Source organism: Abrus precatorius, unplaced genomic scaffold (assembly GCF_003935025.1).
Source record: "Abrus precatorius isolate BTA unplaced genomic scaffold, Abrus_2018 Scaffold9, whole genome shotgun sequence".
NCBI lineage: Eukaryota > Viridiplantae > Streptophyta > Magnoliopsida > Fabales > Fabaceae > Abrus > Abrus precatorius.
The window spans coordinates 20755953-20783300 of NW_020874439.1; the positions used below are offsets into that span (position 1 = coordinate 20755953).

General features: G+C 27.7%; 1 protein-coding gene across 2 annotated transcripts; it reads right to left on the reverse strand.

Moving 5' to 3' along the window:
* Nucleotides 1-12944: 12944 nt before the first annotated feature.
* Nucleotides 12945-18766, reverse strand: LOC113849397 (probable serine/threonine-protein kinase WNK5). Of its 2 annotated transcripts, XM_027479291.1 has the most exons (7): nucleotides 17838-18766; nucleotides 16539-16804; nucleotides 15811-16034; nucleotides 15546-15703; nucleotides 14657-14975; nucleotides 14088-14426; nucleotides 12945-13573 (listed from the first exon to the last, which is right to left on the reverse strand). In XM_027479291.1, the coding sequence occupies exons 1-7, from the start codon at nucleotides 17910-17912 to the stop codon at nucleotides 13152-13154; spliced, it is 1803 nt and encodes a 600-aa protein (XP_027335092.1). In that variant the 5' UTR covers nucleotides 17913-18766; the 3' UTR covers nucleotides 12945-13151. The 2 variants fall into 2 exon arrangements, with proteins under 2 accessions (XP_027335092.1, XP_027335093.1); XM_027479292.1 differs by lacking the exon at nucleotides 16539-16804 and having other exon boundaries at nucleotides 12990-13573; nucleotides 17838-18367.
* Between the last annotated feature and the right edge of the window lie 8582 nt (nucleotides 18767-27348).

The following is a 27348-nucleotide window of genomic DNA, read 5'->3' on the forward strand; positions in this document are numbered from 1 at the left end:
ATTTTAAAAAATAAGTAAAAAATAAACCACATTAGAAATTTTTTTAAAAAAATTAGCCAAAAAATAAAAAAAAGTTTAAAAGAATTAAAAAAATTTTGATAAATTTAAAGGAACCAAAATATATTTAATTAAAAATAGCTAACTCTTCGTCTTCAACAGTGAAGCTTATGAAGTCTAATGATTGATACAAATCGTAATAATCTTTTTCTTTATTTTATTTTATTTTCTTTGATAAAATAAAAAGTTTAAGATCATTCTAGCTTTAATTTTTTTTCTTTTTAAAAATAGAACTTCTTTTAATTCATTTTTATAATTTGTTCTATTTTTTATTAAAAATATTTAATATTTATTATCTTTTTAAACTCTATTTGATTCGTGAGGCTTTTAAACCAAATAAGTGTTGAGTCAACTAAAGACGAATTTTATGAAAGGTGCTTTTTGATAAAAGTAGAACATTCAACACTCCCAGCTAATTTATCTTCCCTGACATCGTTATATAAGGTTATTTTCTTTTCTTTCTTTGTTTTATTTTTAATTTTTTGGTCTAATATTTTGTGTGTTACTAAGGTATAGTTGGAAGGAAATTTTAGCTGAAAAAAAGAAGATAATTTCTTTTTTAATGTTAAATTAAAATTTATATATTATTTATAATAATAAATATATAATTAATATATCAATTTATAATATGTTAAATTTATGTTAATATATTAATTTATATTTTTTATTTATAAAAAATATTGATTTTAAATAAAAAATTTACCTTTTCAGCTATAAAAATATATATATATATATATATATATATATATATATATATATATATATATATATATTAGAGTGGTAGTGGTTACCAGTTGACATTTGGAGTCCTCTCAACCTTAATGGTAGTTTTTGGCTGTTTTCTCAACCATTAATACCAACTGCAAATTAATAAATATAAAACGACCTAACTACCATAGCTATTCTACCTACCAACCGTTTACTTGTTTTCACTTTTTTGTTTTATTTTCTTTTAAGTATCTTTTCCTATCACGGCATTTATAGCTTGTTAGAGTTCTTTTATTCTATATTAATATAATTATTTAATTTTTTTAATATATAATTTCTGTTTAAAATTCATCTTCATTATTAAATAAAAAAGTATAAAATATTTTTATATTTTTTAACTAAATGAATGTATAATTTTTTATTTATCACTTACTTAAAAGAATCATTAGAGTCTATATAAAAGAATATATCAACTCATCATAGTATACTCTAATAGGTGAATATAAAAATTAATAATTAAGTTAGATCTTAATTTATGCCAAGCTTAAATTAATTCTTTTTATTAAGTAAATTAAATTTAAAAAAAATATTTAGTTAAGAAGACTAAATTTATATAAAAATAAAAAATATATAAAATTTAAATCTTCTTTAATCTCAAATTTATAATACGATTAACTCTTTTGTGAGTTAGAATTTAAATTAAGATTTGATTGATATTCTGACTTAATAATTAATTATATATTAGTGAAAATGATAATTTGATTTAATTTGTAATATAATTCAATTAGATTATTCAATTGAATTAATAATTGAATCAAATAATTATTTAAACTTATATAAAATATTGAAATACTGTGATAATTGAAATCTGTGAATATGTAAGTTAATTATGCTTGTATTTTAATTCAATCGATTCAAAATTCACAAAATTCTCAAACTGTTATTTACATTATTAAAATTCTAAAATTGAATTTAGTTGAATATGTGTTTAAATAAATTGACCTAGGTTAAATTATATTTTAAAATTCTTAAAAAAAACTTAGTTATTTTAGTAGCGACTCAGCAATCATTATCAGTTGTTACCACCAATATGCCCAAAATTATTGCTAGTTCTTTACTATCATGCTTAAAATAAAATTTATAACCATTGCTAAGCCTTCATCATGTTCAATGTTAGTCTATCTTATGGACTTTGCATCCTTCATTGCGAGTTTAGTAATACCTTATTTTTGTATATCTCTTTAAGTGAAATATTAAGTTACATTTTACAATTTTATTTTGTGAGAGCATTAATATACAATCGTTCTTTAAAGAAAAAATATATACAAAAATGTTCTATAAGTAAATATTAAAGAAGAGTTATTAATTATTCTCTAAAATCATTTTAAAAACCAATTATATGAAAAATTGCTATGTAAGTGTAAATTAGAAAACATTTATAGTAAAAATCTACAAGTTGTTTTGAAAAATTTAAAAATGATAGTGTTTAAAAAAATTACTTAAAAATTTATTTTTTTTAAATAGTTAGTAGCAATAAAGATACACAATTTTTACATGGTGAATAAATGTTAATCCGAGCGTAAGGATGTAAATAGATTAGGTTAAGTTTTGCATAAATAGACTTAGCCTATCTAATAATTATGAAGTGTAAGCTTGACTTATTGTCTATCATAAACTTTTTATTAAGCTTAATCTAGCCTTTTTAAAAATATATTTTAGCCTATTTAATGGCCTATTTCGTAGTGAAAAAGAGTTACATATGATATAATATAAATAAGTGCAAATATAAATCACTATTATGCGTATAAGATATACACAAAAGACTTTAGCAAGTAAGGCAATGAAAATAATTAAAATTTTTAACTTAAGATTTTATATATTTTAAAATTTAATTTATTTAATATATTATTATAAATTTTATGAGTTTTAAATAAACTATTTTAATAAGTTTAATAATTTTTTTCTAAGCTCAAGCCTAATCTATTTAATTAATTAAATTTTTAAAAAAGTCTAGATTAAGCCTATTAGTTAAATAAGTTAGGTCGAGTTAAGTTTTAAAAAAATTAGGCTGTAAACTTCTGTCAGACAATCTAACCTATTTTCATCCTTATTTCAGAGACATATTTAAGTATCAACTTTAAAAGATTATTTAATGTCAAATTTGATTTAAAAAATGATGTTTTTTATATTTTAATATATATATATATATATATATATATATATATAATTAGAGTGCAATCCATCACTTTATTGATTATATTTATTATTAATTTCCTATTTTTTTAGTGTGTATATCTCAAAAAATGTCCAATGCAAAATAGTAGAGCTAGCGGTAGAAAAAATGTTTTCTCTCTCTAAATTACATGTATTATCTGCAAAAGATAATCATGTTTAAGTTAGGTAGAATCATGTTAGATAATAAAATTCATATATTGGATAGGTTAACAAAAAAATTTAAAAATAAATAAGACTGAAGTTGAATTTTTATTATCTAATAAATAAATTTCTAAAATTTAAAACAATCTAATTGATATTTTTAATTAGTTGTTGGAACTAATAATATTACTGGAAAATTAAAAAGATAAATTAGGATAGAACGAAAAAACTTACACCTTGTTTAGATTAAAGGGTGAAACAAAAATGAATAAAATTAAGACAAAATATTAGTAAAATTACGTGAGATATATATATATATATATATATATATATATATATATATATAATCCACAAATAAATATGTTAGGATCAATTAAAGAGAAAAATGAAAAATTAGATGTTTGTCCAACTTCATGTCCATTTCATGCCAACTTCAATAAGTAAAGTTTTTATGTGAGACTGGCATAAATGTAATCAACTCCCTGTCAAATTTCAGCCCATCCAAAATGAATGAAATAAGTTGAATTTAATCAATTTTAAGCCATACTAAATTCGGTTCTCAACAATTTAATAAAAACAAACAAAGCATTAATACATTTATCGGGTGAAATCATCGTACAAAGTTAACATTAGAACAAGAGATTAAGGACAGAGAAAATTCTTCAAGCACCTTTGGAACGAAAGCGTGTCTTTAACTGAAGGTTATTGCATTTGCCTATAGAAAATGAATACTCTTATAGCTTATTTTTATAAACAAATTTACAAATTAAGAGAAATATAAAAAGAGAAAAAAAATGATAGATAAAGTAAGTGACACGACATAAAAATAAAAATAAATAAATTATACAAAATTTATAAGAATAACTTGTAAAAATGTCATCCCTTGCTCATAAGATAGTGCTTGACAGAAATCCTTAAAAAAATTACGCGATGATATCACATTACTGTCAAGATAAATAGACAAAGGACGAATGTCTGGCTTCGTTTTTCACACTGGAAATAAAAATGCTACCAACTCGCAAGGTTAGAAATTCAGACGCGAGAAAGAGATTTGGCAGAGACATATAGGATCCAAAAAATATTAGCATGTTGGGTGTGTACGTGTCTTCATGCCGCAAGGTGTGACTTTGTCAAAGGACACCAACAACTCTGACCCGAGCCAGATTCAACATAACATATACACATGTATGTATATAGACAACAATAAAACATTATAATTATATAAAATCCGTAGATTCTGGGTTTTGCTTTCATTTCGCTGTGTCTATGTTATCATGTCTCTTATCCGTGGCTGTGAAGGTGAATGAACCACACACGCAGCATGCAAATCAAGACAGAACTTAGCCGAAACATAAACCAAAAATAGAAAAGAGAAAAAGAAAAGACATATAGGTGCATGTAGATTAGAATAAGTTATTGGTACCCATTTCTACCCACCCATTTAAAATATTCATAATGTTTTTCAATTATTGAAGGTCGCAGAACATGCCACCACTAAAATCCTGCACGTGTGTGCCTTCCCTGCTCTTGCCCTACATTTGTTGCACGCTTGGACACATTGCAAAAGACAAAATTAAGATTTTTCTTTGAGTGAGTCTGGGTTTTCACTTTGACTGAATTAAATAGCAGTAATAGTATATTTCATGTGATTAAAGACATATAAATTAGTTTATAAAAGAGACAGGCTCACATGTATGTTTTGAGTTTGTCAAAACCCATTACGTATGGAAAAACTAGTTTTATCATTAATATATATGGGTTCGAAATTTATCAACTCGTAGATGGATAGTTTACAAAGCAATCGATACAAATACATGTATACTGATGATAACGTAAGATCGATTATTTACTTTTTATTTTGAAAGAATGTGATGAGAAAGAAAAATAATTTTTTCATTTAATTCATTTAGTCAATGGAAGAAAGTAAAAAACAAATAAATCTCAATATAATTTAGTCAATTCAAATATTAAAATTAATTTCTTTCTTGTCTAAATTTTTCTAATAATTTTGAAAGGGACACAAAAATAAAAAGAGAGATGTGTCAATTATATTTTAGATTATGTATAAGAAATTATTTTCTTCATCCGCTAATCAAACATTATGTAAAAAATATATATATTATTTGCTAATTATTTATATACGATCACTTTTAGTTTCTCAAACTAGAGACAAACCTATATTGAGTCACTGAACCCTAAATAATTTCAATACTATTATAGTATTAAATTATTATTTATGCACTATTATTTTTAACTTCATTCTAACTATCCATTTTTTTCTCATGTAAAATAAGAGATATTGCATTCTCTCTGCCACTCAAAATTTGTGGGTTCATCCAAAGTATCCTATCAAAAAAATAAGAGACTACAGTCAAATATGAGATAATATATTTAAGACATTTAAATGGCTCTATTTTGACTAATATATAAGTTACAAAGTTATCAATTCTGATTTTTTTATTAGAGAATTTTGGAAATTTTACAAGTCAAGTTCCTTAATGCGCATTATATGACGTTCGAAATAAATAAATACTCTTGCAAGTTATGAAGGCTTTGATTGATTCATTACTTTGATGGATTCTTGATAACATCAATGTCGGAGTTCATGTAGGATCTATACATTGTTAATAAACTACACAATAATTAAAGGACTCAATTGTAAACATTAAATTTAAGGATTTATTTATTAATTTTAAAATTTTAGAGTGTGTTTGGATGAAATATTTCAAGTGAGTAATTTATTTTTTGAAAGAATTTTTAATTTTATGAGTTAAAGTTTATTGTTTGGATATTAAATTTAAAAAAATAAAAAGTTTAAGAAGTGATTTATAATTAGTGAACTGGTAGTATAATTGAATGTAAAAGTTTGGGAGAATAGAAGGTGGAAAAGAAAAGTTACGTGATAAGAACATCCAACAAAGGTTGACGGTGATGAAATAAATGGGGGGGGGGGGGGGGGGGGGGGGGGGAGTCGTCATTCTGTAATTAAAAGGGTAACCTCACTTTCATGTATCCGACGTCCCTTTCTGTAATTTAATTTACATTAACGTTAAAATGTTAATCAAGGTCAAGCTTATAATTAATAGTATTTAAGTATGTCTGACATTGGATATGTACTTAATTTAGTTTCATCTTAACAACAGTTTTAAGAATAATCATTTACAAATCTTTTTTATTATTAAATAAAGAAAATAACTAATATTTTTTTTTTATTATAATGATAGACAAATATTTTTATTTTATATTCACTTTATAAAATCTTTTAGGAAGATTATTAAAAGGGTATAACAAAGTTTTTAATAATATTAATGAAATAATTAATAAATAGTTTTATAAATTACATTAAAACCTTTGTAGATAACATATTTTGTTGAAAAATAATTTTATTATATTTTTATATTCTTATAATAATATATATTTTTAAAATAAAAATTAATCGTTTTGGTTATTTATTTTTAATTTTAAAGTTAAGATTAATATTAAAAAGTATAAAAGTAATATATTCTTATATTTTTTTAATAATTTTTAAAATTTTATTCTTTAACTAGTTTCTTAACTTTTATTTTGTATTAATATGGCCAAAGGAAAAAGACAAAATTGAATGTTTTATACTACTGCGTAAACTCCTCATTTTCTACGCCAGATGAATGAAATTCCGATCCATCCAAAACACACTGAAAATGAGAAAGGGATCTAATGGAGAGACAGTGTGTCCACTCATGCCTCAGTTCCTGCTGCTGCACAAAGCATAGTGTTATAAAATGTGTATTTAATAATTTTTTATTAAAATTATAAAATGTTATAAAATTCCATGCATTAATAATATTAAATATAATAATTTTTTTCTGTGTGCTTTTTAGTAAACATTAAAAAGTAAAATTATATTTAGATTTTTAGTTAAAGTCTTGCTAACTAATATTTAAATGTATCGATTAAAAAATTAATAAACAATAATTTTTACTTAAAATATATTATAAAGTATAAGGGTTTTTTATATCTTTTTTAAAATTATTTTAAATTCTCTTACTACGGTCTTGAAGACATCGATAAACATTTTCCTTTTAGTTAATACTTCAAAGCCTTTTAAAAAAATTATTATGGTTAAGTTACGAATAAGAAATGTATAACAGCAAGATTTATATCATAAACTTATATAAGATTAATTAAATTTGATTAAATGATAACCCATGTTTTAATAATATTAATTAAAAAATAATTTCTAATAGACATTTATCATAAACTTTAATGTATTTTAAACAAAAACAATAATCTGTTTATTTCCTAATTATTATTCTATTAATACGGGTCAATAAGATCTTATTTTTTTTATATATTTTATCACTCTTGTTTGGCATATTAGTGAGTAATGTAATTTAAACCTTTCAAGATATTATTGTATACAACATTACTTAAAATTCTAATGATTAAGTGATTAAAGAGTATTATTGTTGTTTACATAGAAAAGATATTTAAATTAAATACAAAATATGATAAATTCATCCAATACTTTCACTTATATAAAGAGTAGCAAGTTAAAAAATATAAAGTTATTTATAAGTATTTACTCAAATGTGTAACTTTGTTAGATGAAATTTGCAATCTATTACTCTTATTATGTAATTATTAAAATATAAATTTAAACCAAAAATAAGTGTGTCTATTATTCATGCTTGAAAAGCCACTCTGCAGAGTACTTTGGCTTTCGGTACCTCATTCATACTTTGCTGAATTCAGTAACCAAAACCACTGTCAGTATCTTTGCCATGTGTCAATGTCGTATCCAGTTCAGTATCATTCACAAGCCTACCCTAAACTATGATGTTCCTTCACACTGTTCAAACTCTTTCAAGCTCAGCAGAAGAAGGGCGTCACATCAAATTTTTCATTGTGTATAAGGTAAAGAAAGAAATTATTACATGATCACGTGAAACTATTGTCGGAGAACAAATATGCATGGATTATATATAAATGATCAATTAATATTTTTATAAATTCTAACAGTTAAATGAACAATCTTAATCCCTGCAATATAACTTGTAAATCTTTATTAGAATAAGTATGATTGATTGTGTGATAGAAGTTCTTTTCTTCTTTAAATATTTAAAATTCAATAATCATATTAAATTTTGATTAATTAGAATTAAGTTGAATAAACTTATATATTTATATTTATATACATATATATGATAATTTTATTTATTTATTTATTTATTTACATGACTAAAATTTTAAACTTTGAAGAAAACTAAGTTTCTTATTATTTAAGTAAATAAAAACTATTGATTATGTAGTAACTATATATTTCGGCATTTCTTTGTATTTTTGTTTTTAATATAGAATCTTTCTTTAAAAAAAAAGTCAGCTATGAGTGGTAAGTGAGATGTATAGTGAGAAGAAGTCTCAAGATTTTATAATGTTATATGTTATGATTGAAGTTAGTTAATTTTATTTAATTATTTCCTTGCTAAGCTTAAATTCAGCAACTAAGTCATTTTCCGTGCCCAATTTATTTAGACAAAATCCAAATGCACAACCACAGCAGAGCATCTTGATAATCTTCCCTGTGATATAGGATCTAGCTAAAGGGAGTTGGGCCCCAATCAATAATGAAATTAGTTGATAATGTTAGTATATCTACAAGAATTGTGTCCTTCATTTTGTTGGATGTGATGTTTTGCTTAGTGATTGCTGATTAGATAAATTATTTTGTTGTGCCTACCGTAATCTTATGGGAAGATTGTGAAGAGATTTCTCACCCCCTCCCCCCTCTCTCTCTCTCTCTCTCTCTCTCTCTCTCTCTCTCTTTAATACAAGATACTCCAAGAAATTTCAGCTACTTCATTGTTAGATTCTAATGGGCCCTCCCCAATTATGACATCCTAACCAAAATTAATGGACGATTTTCTTTACTTTTCACGTAACACAAACTGTCAAAAAAACAAGTGACAGAACACATTACCAACGAAACTTCACTCTTCTCTAACAAGAAAATTACATTACATATACCTAATCCCTGACTAATCTTTTGAGAAGGTACCATTTGACATTGCTAGATTTCTACTTAGTGCAAAGTAATAGTTAGATAATAAAGTACATCATCATAATAATTAGCCCATAGCATTGGGGTTAGGACCAAAGCTTATCTTATCTTGTTTAATCTGTGTAAAAATATGTCCACATACACTTGTGTTGCTTAACATTTTCTAGCACACACTGACTTCTCTTCCTCTTTTGTCCTCTCATTTTTTTCATTTTTGCATTTGATCTTTGAAAGGTCCCCGCTCTGCCCCAGCAAACTCTTCTTAACAAGCTATATTTCCTCTACAAGACCACAAGTACATTCACCATGATCTATTAATGGAATATATATTTAACCACAAGGAATAAGGACGGTGCATTGTACTACTCAAAATCCAACGGCAAGTAAATCTATCCCACTACTTTCTCCATGACATAAAATGTATTTTGTATGTATAATTATGTAGATTTTGTACATTGATCTTTACTCAAAATATTATTTGGATCAGCTGTGAAAGTGAAGGTGAGCCTTAACCAATCATTAAAATTGTTGCCTTGTGACTTGACACCGGTAAAAATGCAATCATGAAATTAATAAATTCGATGCTAAATTATTATAAAGTTGATAGATTTTTAGAAACTAAGGTAAAAGAAAATGATTAATTAATTTGTCATGAAATTGAGGTGCAAACTTTTAGTATCAAATCTACACAAGTTGGCAATTTGGGGATGAAATTTTTAATTTTCAATCTAACTTTTCATAGTGGACTTTGGTAAAGTTATGAAACGAGAAATGTATCTACTGGTTCTGAAGACGCTACAACAGTACCTTACCTCGTCCTAAATGAAGATCTGACTCATGTGGCTGTGAAGTATTGTCAACCATTTGCATTCACTTTGCCAGCAAAGGTAGGCCACATGACTCCATTTGGGGGAGAACACAAAAGCTTTATACCTATCCTCGGCCCAATGGTCCCATGGTTGCGCCCACTCAATTGAATGAGACTTTGAACCCAAACTTTGTCTTAACCAGCAAAGGGTCTATTTGTGGACACGGCCACAACCATTGTGATGACACAAATTACGAATAATTATCGATGTGAAAGGATTGCTTTTGCGCCAAAACAATGTGCCCCATGAAAGCATACAACGTTTTTTGGGACTTTGGAGCAACATAATCATGGTATAACTAGTATTTTAATTTCAATAAATCAGGATCCTTGTGCTAAAATTGATTGCATTTATCATAAAAGAAAAAGGTCCACTACTATAGAATATTCTCGGCATGAAGATCGTACGAATTTGAATTCTCTATGGTACGCAATTGACGTCATGAAGCTCCCTAGTGGATCAAATAAATAGGCCTCAAAAGTAAAATTATCTACTTACTTGATTTTACAGCCTCCAATTCAAAATTTTTACATTCCATTACTTTATGTTCCATGCTTCTTGTTATTATGCTAGTAAACATAGAAACTCATATTTCAGAGTTTTATGAAATGCCTTCAACGACATGATGAGGGAATTGTATCTCATTGATTACTAGCTTTAGAAGTCATCACGACAATGCGTGTGTGTTGGGGAGGGGGATGTGTTACTAATATTCTTTTGCGTACGTATTGTTTAAAAATATTTTGTTCATAAGTTATAATTTTATATTTATTAAAATCTTTTTAAATATGTATAAAAGACAAAACTTAAATATAGTTATTTAAATATCATTTATTAATTAAAAGTATAATTTCATCTTAGTTATCTATGATAACTTTAAATGTAAATACTTTATTAAAATAAAACCATAATTTCAGCTAATAAATGATGTTACCAACAACTACAAAACAGCACTTCCTTAAAAAATAAATGAGAATCTATTTGTAGTTGTAAGTTATATTCTCCCATTTGAAATTTAAAATTAACATTTTGATAAAACTTAAATTTTAATACTTCTAAAGTTAATTTGCTAACACGTGAGAAATAAATATTGAACATAAATAAAATCATATATAAATGATCGAATTATATTTTATACATAGAACCTTAAAGAATGAAAATATGAAATTGTCGCATGTTTGCCACATGTATTCCCTTTAGTCTCTGGAATTGCACCAAATGATAGGAGACCCCTGATTAGACATAAAATATAAACAATGTAGTAGCACGTCCTCTTGTATAAACCTCAGCTAATCTGTCTATGATCACAATCTGAACTTACAAGTGACTATTCAATGTTTAACCATTATGGTCGTAATTTTATTTTATTTTTTATCATGCTGAAATTAATGTGACCAGATAGCGCCTTTGCACTTTGTAAGATGTAAATTTGAAACCTTTGACTGTTCCCAAACTTATGTTTCAACCTGCAATACAAACTGTTCTTCTTTTGGGTTTATGTTTCAATTATTTTTTCATGGCCAACTTTTAGAGAACAAAGCTATTTGGTTGGCTCAGATTGCCCAGTTTCAAAGTCTTACAAGATGTACATCATGTTAGTTCTACAGCTTTAGTGATTCTTTACACAGAGGACATTCAATATTTCATCAGAATCTTAGCTCAGTTCAATTATTACCAATCTTAAGATAGCATTTTACTTTTCGAATATCCACCATAATTTGTTGGTATAGAAAATATAAAAGACTACCTGTGGCTTATTTCTTCATCAGCAAAAATATATTCAAGACACTTTCAAAAATAATTTTTATAGCTACAAGTTTAGAGTTTTACTACGAACGTGTTTAGATTCATGTTTAAATTTTATAGATTTACGTTTATTTTAACATTATTAACAATTACTTGTATATTAGATTCACGTTTGCTAGTTTTTTAATGTGTTTTCAAAGGCATGCTAATATTTTCCTCTATAGAGTACCCTTGTCAGAACCTATCATTTTCGGTATATAAAGAGATTGAGAGAATCATTAGGTACCTGTAGGAGACTTAGTGGTATGGTTTGCAACATATTAAATGTGTTATTGACCATTGGATTGTTTAGAAGCATAAACTGATTATGATTGGGAGAGGTACACTGATACTAGACATTCTTTCACTACATTTTTGTGCCTTTCTTTCTTTCTTTCTTTTCCTTTGTTCCAAAAGCAACCAACCGACAGACTCAAGACCCATTGATGTGGCCAAATACGGAGCATTAGCATCCACAGTAGAAGAATCACATTATGGATTCGTTTGTCTTCTACATTAGCTTTGTCTTCCATGTGTATAACTCATTCTTTTCTACAATGATAATCAAAGTCCTATTTTCATGACTCAACCAACCACATTGAAGTTAGAAATGTTTTTTGAACAATGAGACAACCAAGAGTTATCCCCTTTGATTTTTAGAGTGTTTTTGAGACGTGTATAAACAAAAAAAAGAAGATAAAGAGAAAATATTGAAAGAAATAATTATATACAATATTATATACTATGTCAATTTTTAGTTGCTCAAATAATAAACTAATGTTGAAATAGCCTTTGTACTTTTTTAAAAAAATTATGCAATTCTCTATATAATGTTATTAGCTTGCTGATTTCTTAGTCTTAACGGCGAGTTAACCCTTTAAAATTCATCAAGTTTTAGAACCAATTTTTGTGTCCCTTTTATTTACAGGACAATACAGATTCAGCATGGTACATTTGAATATTTTTTTATGTTATTTAACTTACTTCATAACTCTAATTTATTTAACTTACTTCATAACTCTAATTTATTCTCGTCCAGTTTATGTTTAAACATATAGTTTATCTTACCTCCTTATCTTGATAGTAAAGAATCCTTTGCTTACAATCAAGTAAACAACAACTCTTAACATAAGCCTAGATTAAAATATGTTACAACTTATAAGTTCTTAACAATAAAGTGCAATTAAGATGTGTCCGTATGGTATACAAATATTCACGGGCATCATAATTCATTATTAAAGCAAGAAAATAATAATATAAACACCCAAAAGTAGAAAAAACAGAAAACGAAAAGGAGTTTCTGAATCCATGGAGCTTCAATAAGAAAAACGTGCACCTCCTTCTGGATTCTGAAACCCAATATTCTCAATGGCACCAACAGTTTTGAACATTCTCCTCTTGTGTATCTCTTCTATCAATGATCGTTGATTTTGCTGTCTCTTCACATCAACATAGGAATGAATCCTTGTTAGCCTATGGTATCCATGGTACCTGTGAGAGTCCATTCTCATGTTGCAAAATTGTTTGGTGAAATCATTCTCAAACACCACCTCTTTTCTAGGACAGAATCTTGTGCTCTTGTTGTTGGCTTTTGGAGAGTAGCAAAAGGGTTCTGTTCCTACTACTGGAGTAGGAACATGCTCATCTCCATTGCTTGAGTCGCAGCACTGGAAATTGAAACACTTGGAGGAGTTCATTGAGCTTTGAGAGCTTGCATCATCATTCATATATAGATCATCTGCAAATTGTTCAATGTGGACAAGATTATACAGTTCTTAAAATTGCACTGAAAATAACTGATATTAACTTCTCAAAAGAACAATTATTAAGAGACTCAGACTCACAAAAGTAGCTTATAATTTTCTTATTAGCTTTTTAAAGTATTTTATTTAGTTTCACGAAAAAATTATCAAAACGTTTTTCTTAAACTTATTTTAGTAAACTTTATAATTGATAAATTAAGGGTATATTTAGAAGATTTTATGAAAATATCTAACGAATTTTATGTTTTTTTATATTTTAACATGTTTATTTTAGTACAACTTATTAAAATAATTTTTTTTTTCAATTTAACTCAATAAATTTCATGATTAAATTCATACCAAGCTTTTATGTAAAAAAAAATTATTAAATAAGCGTTTAATTAAGTTTTTTTAATCTAAATTACCCCGAGTTATTTATCAAAAAATTTCTTTTGTGTATGATAAAAGTTGAAGTGTTATTTGCATTATAAGTTCAAAGAAGAATAGTACCATGAGGCCAATCTTGAGCAAACGGATAATGGTTTCCACGAAGGTGGGAATTATTCTTGTAGGAACCATGGGAGGAAGAGGGAGAAGATGATGAGAAAAAAGGATGGTGGTTAGCGACATCATCCTCTTCTTCATACCTAAAACTATGCTGTCTTTGATATTTGGATGTGTCCCAATCTCTCCCTGTTGGGACTAAACCTGATATCTCCTCCTCTATCATTTCAGCAATCTCCAACGGTTCCAAGTCACTAATTTCCAGTTCTTTAACCATTTCCATTGCCACATCAATGGAAGTGTCGTTTATGGTATCAAATGGAAAGAAAATATTTCTTGTTTCCCCTGCATTCAAAATATAATTCTGGTTTTGTTATTTAAACAATTAAATATTGACCTTGTATGCAATATGGTACACAATTTTAGTATTTCACTTCTAAAAATACTTTTGAAGAATAAAGCCCAAAATTTGATCAAAAATAATTTTTGTCAGATATATTTAAGTAAGGAATTCATCAATTCACTTTATATAACATAACATAATTGTATCTAGTGATGAGATCATATATTCATACCACTTTTGTTAAGAATCTGTACTTTAAGGAAAACTGTGTCATCTTCATCTATTGACCCAGTGATGGTCATGTGGGTGTCCTTTGCTTGGTCCCTCATTGGAGGTTGCTCATTGGCAAATAATGTAGTGAAATTGATGGACCCATTTTTCTTGGGTAAGGTTGGGCTAGGCAGTGGCGAGACAAGTTGGTCCGTGGCCAAAAATGGGTCTATCAAGAGCTCTTTTGCTGACAACCTCTCTGAGACATTTGCCAAACACTTTCCAACAAATCTCTGGGCTTCCTTGTCATGGATTCTGTAAAATGCATCTGGCAGCTTCCCCTGTTGAATCCAATTAGTCAAGTTTTTAAAATCAATGTTTTGGTATTGCAGTTAGGCAGTGTGCAAGCTGGCTTATGCATGGGATGTATTTTATTGAAGACATTAACTATTTAGTTTGATAGTCAAAAACTTTAAACTATTTACTTAAAAACATTAACTAAGTTTTTATTTGATTAAATCTATTTCAGAAACATAATTAGTTGTTTTTTATAATGTTTTGATAGTCTTAAAAATGGAATATTATTTCTCTAAGTGTAAGCTAAATCAAATAATTTTTTTCCCAAACATGTTTAGTTATTTTGCTTCTAGGCACTAGATTAAAAGTGATAAGATATAGATTTTACTTTGTTGAGAATTTCACATTAAGCTATACTACTAACATATTTTTTAAAATTAAAGTTTTTTATACATGACTTATTATATTTTAAACTCACTTTAAACCATAATTAATTTGTAAAATTAAGTTTATGCAGAATCAAATTTACAAATGTTTCTCTAAAGATAAGTGAAATGAATTTTGATTCTAAGATGGTTAAAAAATTATAGTAAAGTGTGTTTGGTTAAGCATACCGAAGTAACTTTCTTGTATATTTGAGCAGGGTTGGAGCACTCGCTGTATGGGAATTCAGAAGTAAACATTTCTATCATACACATCCCAAAGGAGTAAGCGTCAACCAGCTCATTGTATTCCTCTTCATACAATTCTGGTGCCATAAATTCTGGTGTCCCTGATGATTCATACCAAACACAAAGCTTCAGTTTTAGGCAGATGGTTTAGCTTAGATTATTAATCACTAATAATTTACGTGGCAAATAAAAGAGCAAGAGGAATTGCCAATGACACTGTGGGCATGTTGGGAGCCACGAAGAATGGCTGCAAGGCCTAAGTCACCAATCTTGACCTGCCCCAGATGGCCATTGATGAATATATTATCACACTTTAGGTCTCTGTGTATCACAGGAGGATCATGACTATGCAAATACTCCAAACCACTTAGAATCTGGCGTGCCCAATTCTTCACTGCTCTGATATCTACTCGCTGGTACTTTTTTCTGTACCTGCATTACATATTATTATTATTATTAATGTTATCACAAAAATAAGAGAAGCGTGTAAAATTTAAAATAAAAAGCCTTAAATAATTTTTTGTTCCTATAAATATTGTAGTCTTAGAATTAATCCTTGTAAAAAGGTTGATTGTATTTAGTTCCTAATAAAGACAAACTTTTTACCTTTTTAAAGTATTAAGAACTAAATACTAACAATTTTTTTATAAGAACTAATCTCAAACATAACAACATTCATACAGATTAAAAAATTGTTTATGCAATAAAATAAAAAGGACCATTAAATTAAGAGTAATTTTGTGTTCAACTACAGTGTCTATAAACATAACTAATTATGAATTCAAGATGTATTAAAATTTTAAAAAAATTGTGTTGGAATTATTTTAGTATTATCTTGTACTTTTGATTGGCTGTGCTTACAAATACCGTATTCATCTGGGAATTAGTATTTAAGTTATATGGTTCAAAGATACAAGTAATGGTTGATCATATTACTCTCTTAAGGTGCCTGAGGTGAACAATTCGGTGATGAAGTTGAAGGTTCTACAATGGGCATCGATCCAAGAATCATGGAAGGCCATGATTGATTCATGTTCCAAGTTCTTAAGGAGATGAACCTCTGAATAAAGGCGCTGAAGTTGGTCTGGTGAATGAAACACATCACCAAGATTGACCTGGTTCCAAGCCACTTCTATTCCTAGAACCTCATCAAATGCCCTATACACTACCTTCACTGCTCCTTTGCCTAGAATATCCCTGAACTACACGCACCAATAATCATAATAATACAAATTAGTCAATAATTTAATATTAACACCAACTAGGCAACTACATTACATGGCCCAAAATAAAAAAAGATTAATCAACAGATACCAGTTTCATTTATAGTCAAACTAAACTGTGGATGTAACATATGAATAATGAGTTTTAACAATTTTATTTGGCTCTTTATTAAGTGGCCCTTGGTGTATTAGAGAGTTAATTGTGAGCAAAGGGATGCGTCACAATCACAAGCCAAGACTTAGTAAAGGATAGAACAGAACATAAGGTTCTTAATTACTTTATAATAATAAATTGACTTAATCATGGACGGCAACTGAAAATTTAATAAGAAAAACCGTTTCCTTTTCTAAGCAGAGAAAAATTAGTTCAACGTTACGTAATTGCACAAAATTGGCATGAACAGTGAGTTAAGATTCTTGATATTATAAAAATAAATAAATTCGGTTCCTTACCTTTTCAATTATTGATTAATTTAATCCTTAAAATTAACATTATCAATCAATTTAACTTCAAATATTATTAAACTAGTCAATTTGATCTTTAATTAGATTCGACAATTTGACAATCATTATCAATTTAATCTTTGGTAGAAAAATTAATTAATGGGCACTAAAGCGAAGCATCAAAATAATTAATAATTACTAAAACAAAAGATCAATTTGTCATGTTTTTAATGGTACTCTTAAGGACTGAATGACCAATAATTTATTTCTCAATTTCCAAGACTATTTTCTTTTGTACTTTTAAGAATTGAAATAATTTCAAGTTCTAATATGAATATCCAATCAAATTAAATAGCATCCCTATGCCAAAAAGGACCTTCGGTCCAGCAATCAGTACTAATTCTAAACTCTAACTCGAAACAAAAGAATATCTTCATTAATCTATTGTTTCACATCCATCTCCAACTTAATCACCTTAATTCACATATCATACCAATTAGTCAGAAATTAAGTTAATGATACATTCAAAAACCTTAAAGCAAGATGAAAATCAATCAGAAACACTTACACGTCCATATCGACCAGATGGGTCAGTTTCAACATATCCAAGCTGAGCTTTGCCTCCTAATCTCCCCTTGTACATGGCTCGATTACTGACCACAATTCTGACTTAACCGGCACGTGTATTATATAGACTTACAAATACGAGGGTTGAAAATTTAGCAACAAATTAAAACAACATATTATATGAAATTATCTTAATCAACCAAAGGTGCATGTGTGCTAGATGATCCGTGGCTTCCACTCATGATTCTCATAGGAGAAGACACCAAACAATTGCCACAAGAGCCTTGAGTAATCAACACTAAGCATAACCCAAGCCATTTCAACAACCCCACATGAAAGCTCGTAGAAGTGTTTCTTAACCATTGGTGTCAGATGTCAACAATCTTTAGAAGATGAAGAACTTAAAATAGAGAATAAGAGATGCCACTCTTTTGAGATATTTTTGTGAGGGATATACGAAGGGAGACAAAGATAACTGTTTTGTATGGATTAAGGAAGAATAGTAGTAATTGATGTGTTGTGTTGTCCCGCAATAAGGTCACACCACAGATTGTGTTTTATGAGCCAAAAGGCTAATGAGTGCTGTGGTTGAAGATACTTGTGGACCAAGAGATTTTGACAAGGATGAAAAAGCTCTTAGAAAATGAAAGGACCATATAAAAGACATGGGCATGAAATTGAGCTTCTAAATTTGAAGAATCTATGGCCATGCTTTGATAAAAACATTTGTGGATGTGAGAGATACAGATCACACAAGTCAGATTAGGGAGAGGGGGAGAATCTTTGGAGGAAAAAGGGTTGAAGAGATTTTGATTTGGGAGGGAAATGAACAGAGAAGGACTCTCAAGTTTTACGGATTTGGTCTTGTGGATGGTGGAGAAAGAGTGGTGGTTGATGTAATCTAAGCAGGGGATGAATTTTACATTGCATAGTCAACGTTTTGTGTGTGTGTGTGTATATATATATATAACATTTGTTTTAGAATAATCATACAAGACTCCACTTGAGATTATTAATAATTACACATAAATCTTATTTAATTTGAAAACTACACGTATCCTCTTCATATCTTTCTTATTTTTTAATTATTTTGTAGAACTTAATACATTGAAAACTCCTAAGAATAGTTGGATTAATTAAATTTAATGTCTATAAACTGTTATTAAATAGAAAAAATTAACTAAGACTTCCTCTTGAAATAAATAATTGCTTCCACAAGTATTTTAAAATTTAAGTAAATTAAAAAAATAGTAGATATTTTTATTATTAGTAATGAATGGTTATTCTATTAAATAAAATTAATTAAAAATGATTTTAAAATTGAAAATAAACTGTGAAAATATATTATAAAAATTAAGACACGTTATGTTTATTGACATGATATGTCAAAATTTTAAAATAAAACCTCAAATAAAAATTTATTAAGATTATAATATTTTTAAATTTTAGTTTATTTAAAAAATAAAAATATCTTTAATTTGATATGATACATCGAATTTTAAAATTAAAATTAAAAAATAGTATTTAAAAATAAAAAAGTTTTAAAAAAATTAATACTCTATTATAGAACTGCAACTTAATAAAAATAATAATAGTTCCTAAAAGCATTGTCTTTTAATTAACCCAACTTTTTTTTATGAATATTACGTGAATATAATTGTTAGGTTCTTACGAAATGTAAATCCATAATACTCTTTGCATTACATTACATATAGATTCAAAAGTTTAAAAAAATACCATATAATTATATACAGATAATTAAAATTATTTTTTTATTATATTTTTTATTTATAAATTGTGATTTACTTTTCTCACTTCAAACCTCTTATCCTAGTATATTATATATAGACGTATTTAATAACAAGAATTAACATGAAAGGTGAGAGAAGTCAATAATTGGCCTTCTTAATTAGGTATATTCTTTTTGTCCAAACCAATAATTTGCCTTAGATAATTTTTATTTTATTTTATTTTATTTGTGAAAAATTCGGTCGTTTTCACACAAAACCAGGACTGTAGTCATATCAAATTGTCAATGCAGTTTTGGAAATGGGTTGAATGGAGCCAACCTTTATTTCTTAGTTTTGTTTGATTTTTGAAATAAAGGCATGGATTTAGTTTATTTGATATGAGTCATTTTTTAAGGCTTAATCTAGATCTCTTAATAGTTCAAGCTGAACTATAAATATATTTATAAGATTGCATTAATGCTCTAATCTCTCTTATAACTGGGGAAAATCTATGAGCTTAGAATAGCAAAAAATAAAAATAAAAATCTATGAGCTTAGACTATTAGTCTCAATTAACTATGTATCTACTTTGGAGTCCATCTCAACTAGCTCTTTATGCATATGCTTCTTGTTAAATTAACTTCAGGCCCATTAATAAACTCCCTGAAGTTTAGCTTTGGTTAAAAAAGGCATTAATCATTGTACACATGAAACCAGCTACAAATTTTGTGTAAGGGCCATTGATTAGACCATCAAATCCAATTAAACTTGAAAGCTTAATTAAGAACTTATTCACACACATTTAGTTCCAACCATCCTTTCTTGGGAGAATTTCAACTAATGATAGCCTAATTTCTAGTAGAACTACGCAAAATCATCAAAGTAGAGACCAAATTATATATTATAAATATAATTAGAATAACCAATAATGAATGAGATGCAAATTAGTGTCCTTGAATTTCGAATTAAAAAGCAAGTCATTCCTCTGATGCCACAACCTCTAGCATATAATTCCAAACATAGTATTCTAATAAGAATTCACATTTTGCTTTTGAGGTGTATTTATATTTGCAAACGACCATTTTAATAATGAGTGTTTCTAAAACATATATTAAGGAATTGAAATATTTATTACTCTTTTATAATAATATTAAATGTTTATATTTTCATGATACAACATGTATTTTTTTATTTAATAGTAAAAGTGTTTCATGCAAGAAACTCAAACTGATCTTTATAAAAGCAATATTAAAACAAAAGCCCATCCCTGATTCTCTCTCTAATTAAAACACAACTTATTGATGTAATCACTTGAGGTAAAAAAAGAAGAAGAAAAAAAAATGCATACATGAAAGCTACAAGTTGAGCAATTCGACTATATTAATTTTCCTTTTTTAAAGATTCAGTATCCCATCGACTTGTAACCAATAATACACTATTTAAATTGTGGGTAGTTAAGCATATGAACTGTCATTGCTCTTGTGTAGCTGCTATTCTAATTTAAAACAAATGATAACACAAAAATTGCATTCAAATTTTATTCTCTTTTCAATGCATGCCATTGCCATATGACGTGACTCCATGTTAATCACTTTTTTAATTATTATTATTATTATTATTTTGGGCGAACTTAAACTTAATTATTTAGTTTATAGATGTGACCCTAACAATAACAAAAATTCAAATAAATGTTAAGATTGCAAGAACAATTAAAATGCATTATTGAGAAAGTTAATGAAGTTTTGCTAAACAAATTAAGCAAAAAGATACATAAGCTGATCATATTGATTTCCATCCTGAATGAAGATTTTACATGCAATGATAAAATTCAAATGTGGAATCATCGTTTCAAAAGAGTCCTACCCTCTATGAAAGTAACAATACTTTATCACGAACACTGATAAAAGTATACACAAAGTCTTACTAGTAGTATTTGAGAACGAAAATGAGAATTATATATATATATATAATCTCGTGATATCCTGATATATTAAAAAAAAAAAAAGACATCATTGAATTGATAAAAAAACAATCGAAATCGATTTTTTTATCAAAAATAAACTATAATAATTTACTCTTGTATATTAAAATTTTAAAAAAATACTTGTTATGATATTTGTAAATTTAAGAAAGTATCTATTTTATGTTTTTTAAATTAACAGTTATTATTTATTAAAATCTTAAAAATTAAAAAATATTAATAATTTTAATTAAACTATTAATTTTATTATTTATTGATATAAAATTAACGATAACGCAACAAAAAATACTAAACTCTTTTGATTATAAAAAATTTTACTAAAATAAACAGTTAGTGTTGATTTGGATAATGCTTTTAAATTTTTAATTGTTAGATATTGTTATTTACGATTTCAAGGTCTGGTGTAGGCCTGTGAAAAATGGAGAAGAAAAATGATTAAATGTGGAGATTGGGGATAAAAGTGGAAAATCATGAAAAGAGAAGAACATAGAAGTGCCGTTCCTATATTGCCTAATAAGTTTTTTTATTATTGGAGTCATTGGAACTAGTGACAAATCCCTAAATATTCTAAGAGTGGACCGAATATAATAATTATAAGAATTGCATACACTTTTTTAATCTTTATTTTTTAATTAACGTTTTAATCTTCGGAATGACGTATATAAGTCGTTAATTATTAAGAGATTGTTATGTGTTAATTTTTAATTTAATGTAATATGCTTGTTTTTTACTCTTATTCTAGCAACAAATTAAAAGGGTGATTATCACATACCGATTATTGGGTGAATGTTTCACAAAAGTAATAATACACTAATCGTATTAACATTTTTTTTCATCTGTTATAATCATTGTTTTGTTAATACGTATACTTAAAATACACGTTAAAAGATTGAAATAATATCTATTTTTTATTTAAAATATTTTGAACAAATTTTTAATATTCAGATTTATTTTTCAATATTTATTTATTTTATCTCAAATCATGTTGAAAAGACGTTATCATTAATTTACGACAGTATACTGGGCAAGGCTACTCAGAAATAGTTTCACCCACTGACTATTTTAGTCTTATCGTTTGTCTGGTCAAAGTGTTACTCACAAAATGCAAAATCTTCTTGACCTTATGTTTATTTAGGAAATACAGTATTATTTGCATAGTTATTCATCTAACCGGGTTTTATATTATATATCTCTAAAAAAATATAAAACTTATGGTAATCTTAAAAAAAATATCATATAACTTCAAATTATAAATTTGTGTTTGAATGAAAATTTTAAAATTCTTAAAAATATAAAATTAATAATAAAAAATAATTTAAGTGAGAGTAAAGTACGGCAATTGTTATTAACGATAATTATAAGAATTAAATATAATAAAAAAGTTTTTAATTTTTTTATAAAGATATATCGTTTAAATTTTTTTCTATTTGGTAAAAAAATTATATTGTTAAATTCTGGATTATTTTATAGATATTTTTTTATTATCTAAATCTAAATACATGTAATTTAATATTTTAAAATTACTCCATCTAAATACAATAAAAAGTAATTGTAAAATATTTCATTTGAGATAAAGTTTAAACATATTTTTTATAATTAAAATATTATGATTTATTATTAAATTTCTAATTTTAAAGATTTAACAAATGGAATTTTATGAAGTATTTTACTCTTTAAAGAATACATCTTATATTAACTTTAGGTGCAACGTGATTTTCTGTATGGAAAGTGTAGTTCTTGTATTAAAAAAGTTATGGAGGACATGCTCTTATTTTTTGTTTTGAAATTAGGAGATCAAATGATAAATAGTAATATTTTGAAGAGAAATGTTAATAATGTTTTCCGTATATTCTTTTTAAAAAATATTATTAAATAAATTTCATATAACTCTTATATCATATTAAGTAAGTATGTCTCTTTTTTATTTAAGTAAACTAAAATAAATTTTATAATTTATGTGTAAATACTCCATAAGATAGGAAGTATATATTTGATCTTCTTCCTGGTATAATAAAGAATAAATTTTCTTTTTGTTCTGATATATGTTGATGGCATAATAATTACAATTATTATAAGTAGTTCAGAAATATTAATACAACAACTGATTTCTCAATTTAATTTTAAATTTGCACTCAAACATCCTATTTTTTAAGAATAAATATGCAACGTATTAAAAATAATTTATTACTTTTATCTCAAACTAAATAAATTTACTTTTTATAGCTCAAATGGCTACAATCAAAGGTATTGCTACTTCTTTGATAAAAAACAACAAATTAACTAAATATGGTGCAAATTATGTATCAAATTCTACTTTGTATTGAATCACAGTTAATGCCTTGCAATTCATAAATATTTCTATACTTGAAACTAACTTCTTTATGAATTTCTTTTTCAGCCCACACGAAAACAATGGAAGACAATAAAAATAATACTCAAATATATCAAAGGAATTGAAATATATGGATTATTACGTCAAGCAATAAAATAATCACTTTCATTAATAACTTTTGTGTTGCGGGGATGTGACTTGAATGATTGGAGATCAACCTTTATAATGTTATGTGTATTTTAGGACAAATCCTATCTCTTGTTAGTCCAAAAAAGAGAATCAAGTGACTTGATCTAGGGCAGATTGAGTATTGTAGTTTAATTTAAATTATACTACACTATTTTTACCATACAATTATATTCTTTATAATTGGACAAAACATAGATCTCTTCTTTAATAGACTCAACTCAAGAATAAAGAGACAAGAACAAAACAAGGAGAAGAAAGGAGGAATTAGAAGAAGAATTAGAAAGAAAGAGAGAGAATAAGAAGAATTAAAAAAATGAGAAGAGAATCATCTTTTTCTCTGCCCTTCAAAACGTGGCAAAGTTATTATACTTATAATCTGTTGGGGGCATAACTAACTAATTGCATAAAGTAATAAAAGAGCAACACAACTTTCACCTTTTACCCCTACTAGTATCCTTACGCCTATTCTTAGGAATCACCAAGTCATAAAGCCATTTGAACCTGCTCTTCTTCATCTTGGGCTTCTTAATTCCTTGGGCCCGATGATAATATTCCTCCATCTCAACAGCTGGATCCAATTCTTGCTTCAAGCCTTCTTCCTCCTCATGGATCATATCATCCCCTCTCGTTGGACAAACACCTTGTCCTCAAGGTGCAAGGAAGAAAATTCGCATAGCAATTCATCGAGCACCTCCCAAGTGGAGTCTTCTAGAAATAAGCCTTGCCCCTGAACTAGAACCTTTTTACTTGAAGGGTCACCATTAATCTTCTCAGCCACCATTGCTATAGACAAAATTTTGAGTTGGTTGTTAACAACGGTAGGTGAAAGAGAGAGTTCTTTATCATCAGTTTCACTGAAGAAAAGTTTAAGCTTTGATGCATGGAACACATGAATCTTGAACTCCTTAGGTAAGTCTAATCCAAATGTGACATCACTAATGCACTGAGTGATAGCGAAAGGCCTATAGAAGCATTTGGTCAATTTCTGTACTCGTTGACCAGCAATAAAGACTTCATAATATGGCCTTAGTTTCACCAACACACGATCACCCAACTTAAAAGGATGTGGAATGTGACGCTAGTTAGCACATGCCTTTATAGATACTTGGGCCTTTAACAGATTGCCCTTCAACTTAGCTAATATAGCTTCTCAAGTGAACGATTTTGCATCAACAGCTTCAAAAGTATTAGACCCTTGCCACATACATAAGAAGGGACAGAGGAGGCTTTCCATAAATTGCTTGGAAGGGGCTCATACCTACGGACATTTGATACACAGAATTATAATGTCATTCTGCCCAATGCAAGATACAATCCCAGTGTGTGAGTTGATGGTGAACAAATGCACATAGATATTGTTGTAGGATCCAGTTAATCACCTCAGTTTGCCTATCACCTTGCTGGTGGTAAGCAGTCATCATTCTCAGTTTCGTGCCACTGAATTTGAACAATTCTTGCCAAAAGTGGCTCATGAAAATTGGGTCCCGATTGAACAAAAAGCTCCACAGCATTTCATGTAACTTGCAAACCATGATAGCAAATAATTAGGCCACCTAAACAGAAAAATAATTGGATTTCACCATTCCAAAATGGGCAGCCTTGGATAGGCGATCGACAACAACCAAGATTACAATATAAGTTTGGGATGAAGGGAGGCCTATAATAAAATTTGCCGAAACATATTCCTAAATCCCAAATGGTACAGGTAAGGGTTGTAACAACCTGTATGGGGCATGCATGGGTGTTTTGACATACTGGCACATAGCACATTTCTTTACATAGTAAATGACATCCCGTTTTAGTCTCTCCTAATAAAATTTTCAGATATACGCCCCAAAGTCTTAATAACCACTGCATGTCCTCCAAAAAGGTAGTATGAAATTCCTCCAACTGAAGAGTCTTCAAGTCAATATAAAAAGGAAGATAAATTCTGTTTTTGTAGAATGAGATGCCTTGGAGAATTTTGTAATCCCCATGAGCAACGGGGTCTTGTGCCACCATCTCAATCAAATTAACTAATGTAGGATTAGTTCGATTCAAGTTCTAGACCTTCAAGAACAGGTCTGAATGAGGAATAATGATGCTAAAAAACTAACTGTCAGGAGCTGAAGCTTGAGATAAGGCGTCTACCACTTTATTTGAGGCCTCGAATTTGTAAATGATCTCATAGCAATATCCTAACAACTTGGAAAGATAGTATTGTTGATCGAGAGTTTATATGATTTGCATCATAAACTCTCTCAAAATCCTCTAGTTGGTATAAATTACAAATTTCCTTCCCAACATATAGGTGCGTCACTTCTTAACCGCTTCGGTGATAACATAAAGTTCTCTCACATAAGTAGAGGAATTAAGAAGTTTTGGACAAAACTTCTTACTGAAAAAGCTAATAGGATGACCCTTCTATTGTAACACTGCAGTCATTCCGGAGCCTGAGGCATTCGTCTCTAGAATAGGTAATTGCAAAATTGAGGCCGAGGCCATAGCATGTCTAAGAGTGTCAAAAGCTTCTTGGGCTATAGAAAACCATTTGAAGGCATCTTTTTTTAGCAAACTGGTTAAAGAGAGACAAAGAACAAAATAGGGAGAAGAAATGAGGAATTAGAAAACTAAAATTACACATGTACTTTGAATAGAATTAAGGATATCATTTTGAGATTATAAATTCACAATTGAAAAAAACTAAAATTCTATATTAATGATCTACTTCTAAATATTATACATGTACTTTGAAATATCATTTAAAATAATTACATATTATAAATAACTTTGAATAGAAACTCAATCAATAATATTATTACAGTTTTTTCAATAAACTACGTCCTTTAGAGCAGTTTCCTTCCTAACATTCCTTGCGAGAACGGATCAATCCCTTTTTATCTCTTTGTTACCTGAAAAAATTTGGAAGGGTGAGCTTATCTCGCCCAACTAAATTATCTTTTTATGATATAATTAGAATAATGCAGTAGCATTTTAATACAACATACAATAAAATATAACAATTCAATTCTTAACAAATTCTTATCAGACAAAGTTATCAATATACTTCATACATCCATTACTCATACATGTTTCATTTCTTATTTAATCCATCCAATCAAATTTCAATTTCTAAATTCATATTATCTTATTCATTTATACGATTGTAAATCAAATAGCATCACTCATGCATATATTTCTTCACATTTAACCAACATCATTATCCACAATTTTGTGTTACTTCATCCATTTCAAATCTCAACATTTTACCAATTACTGGCACTCTAGGTATTCATGGGCC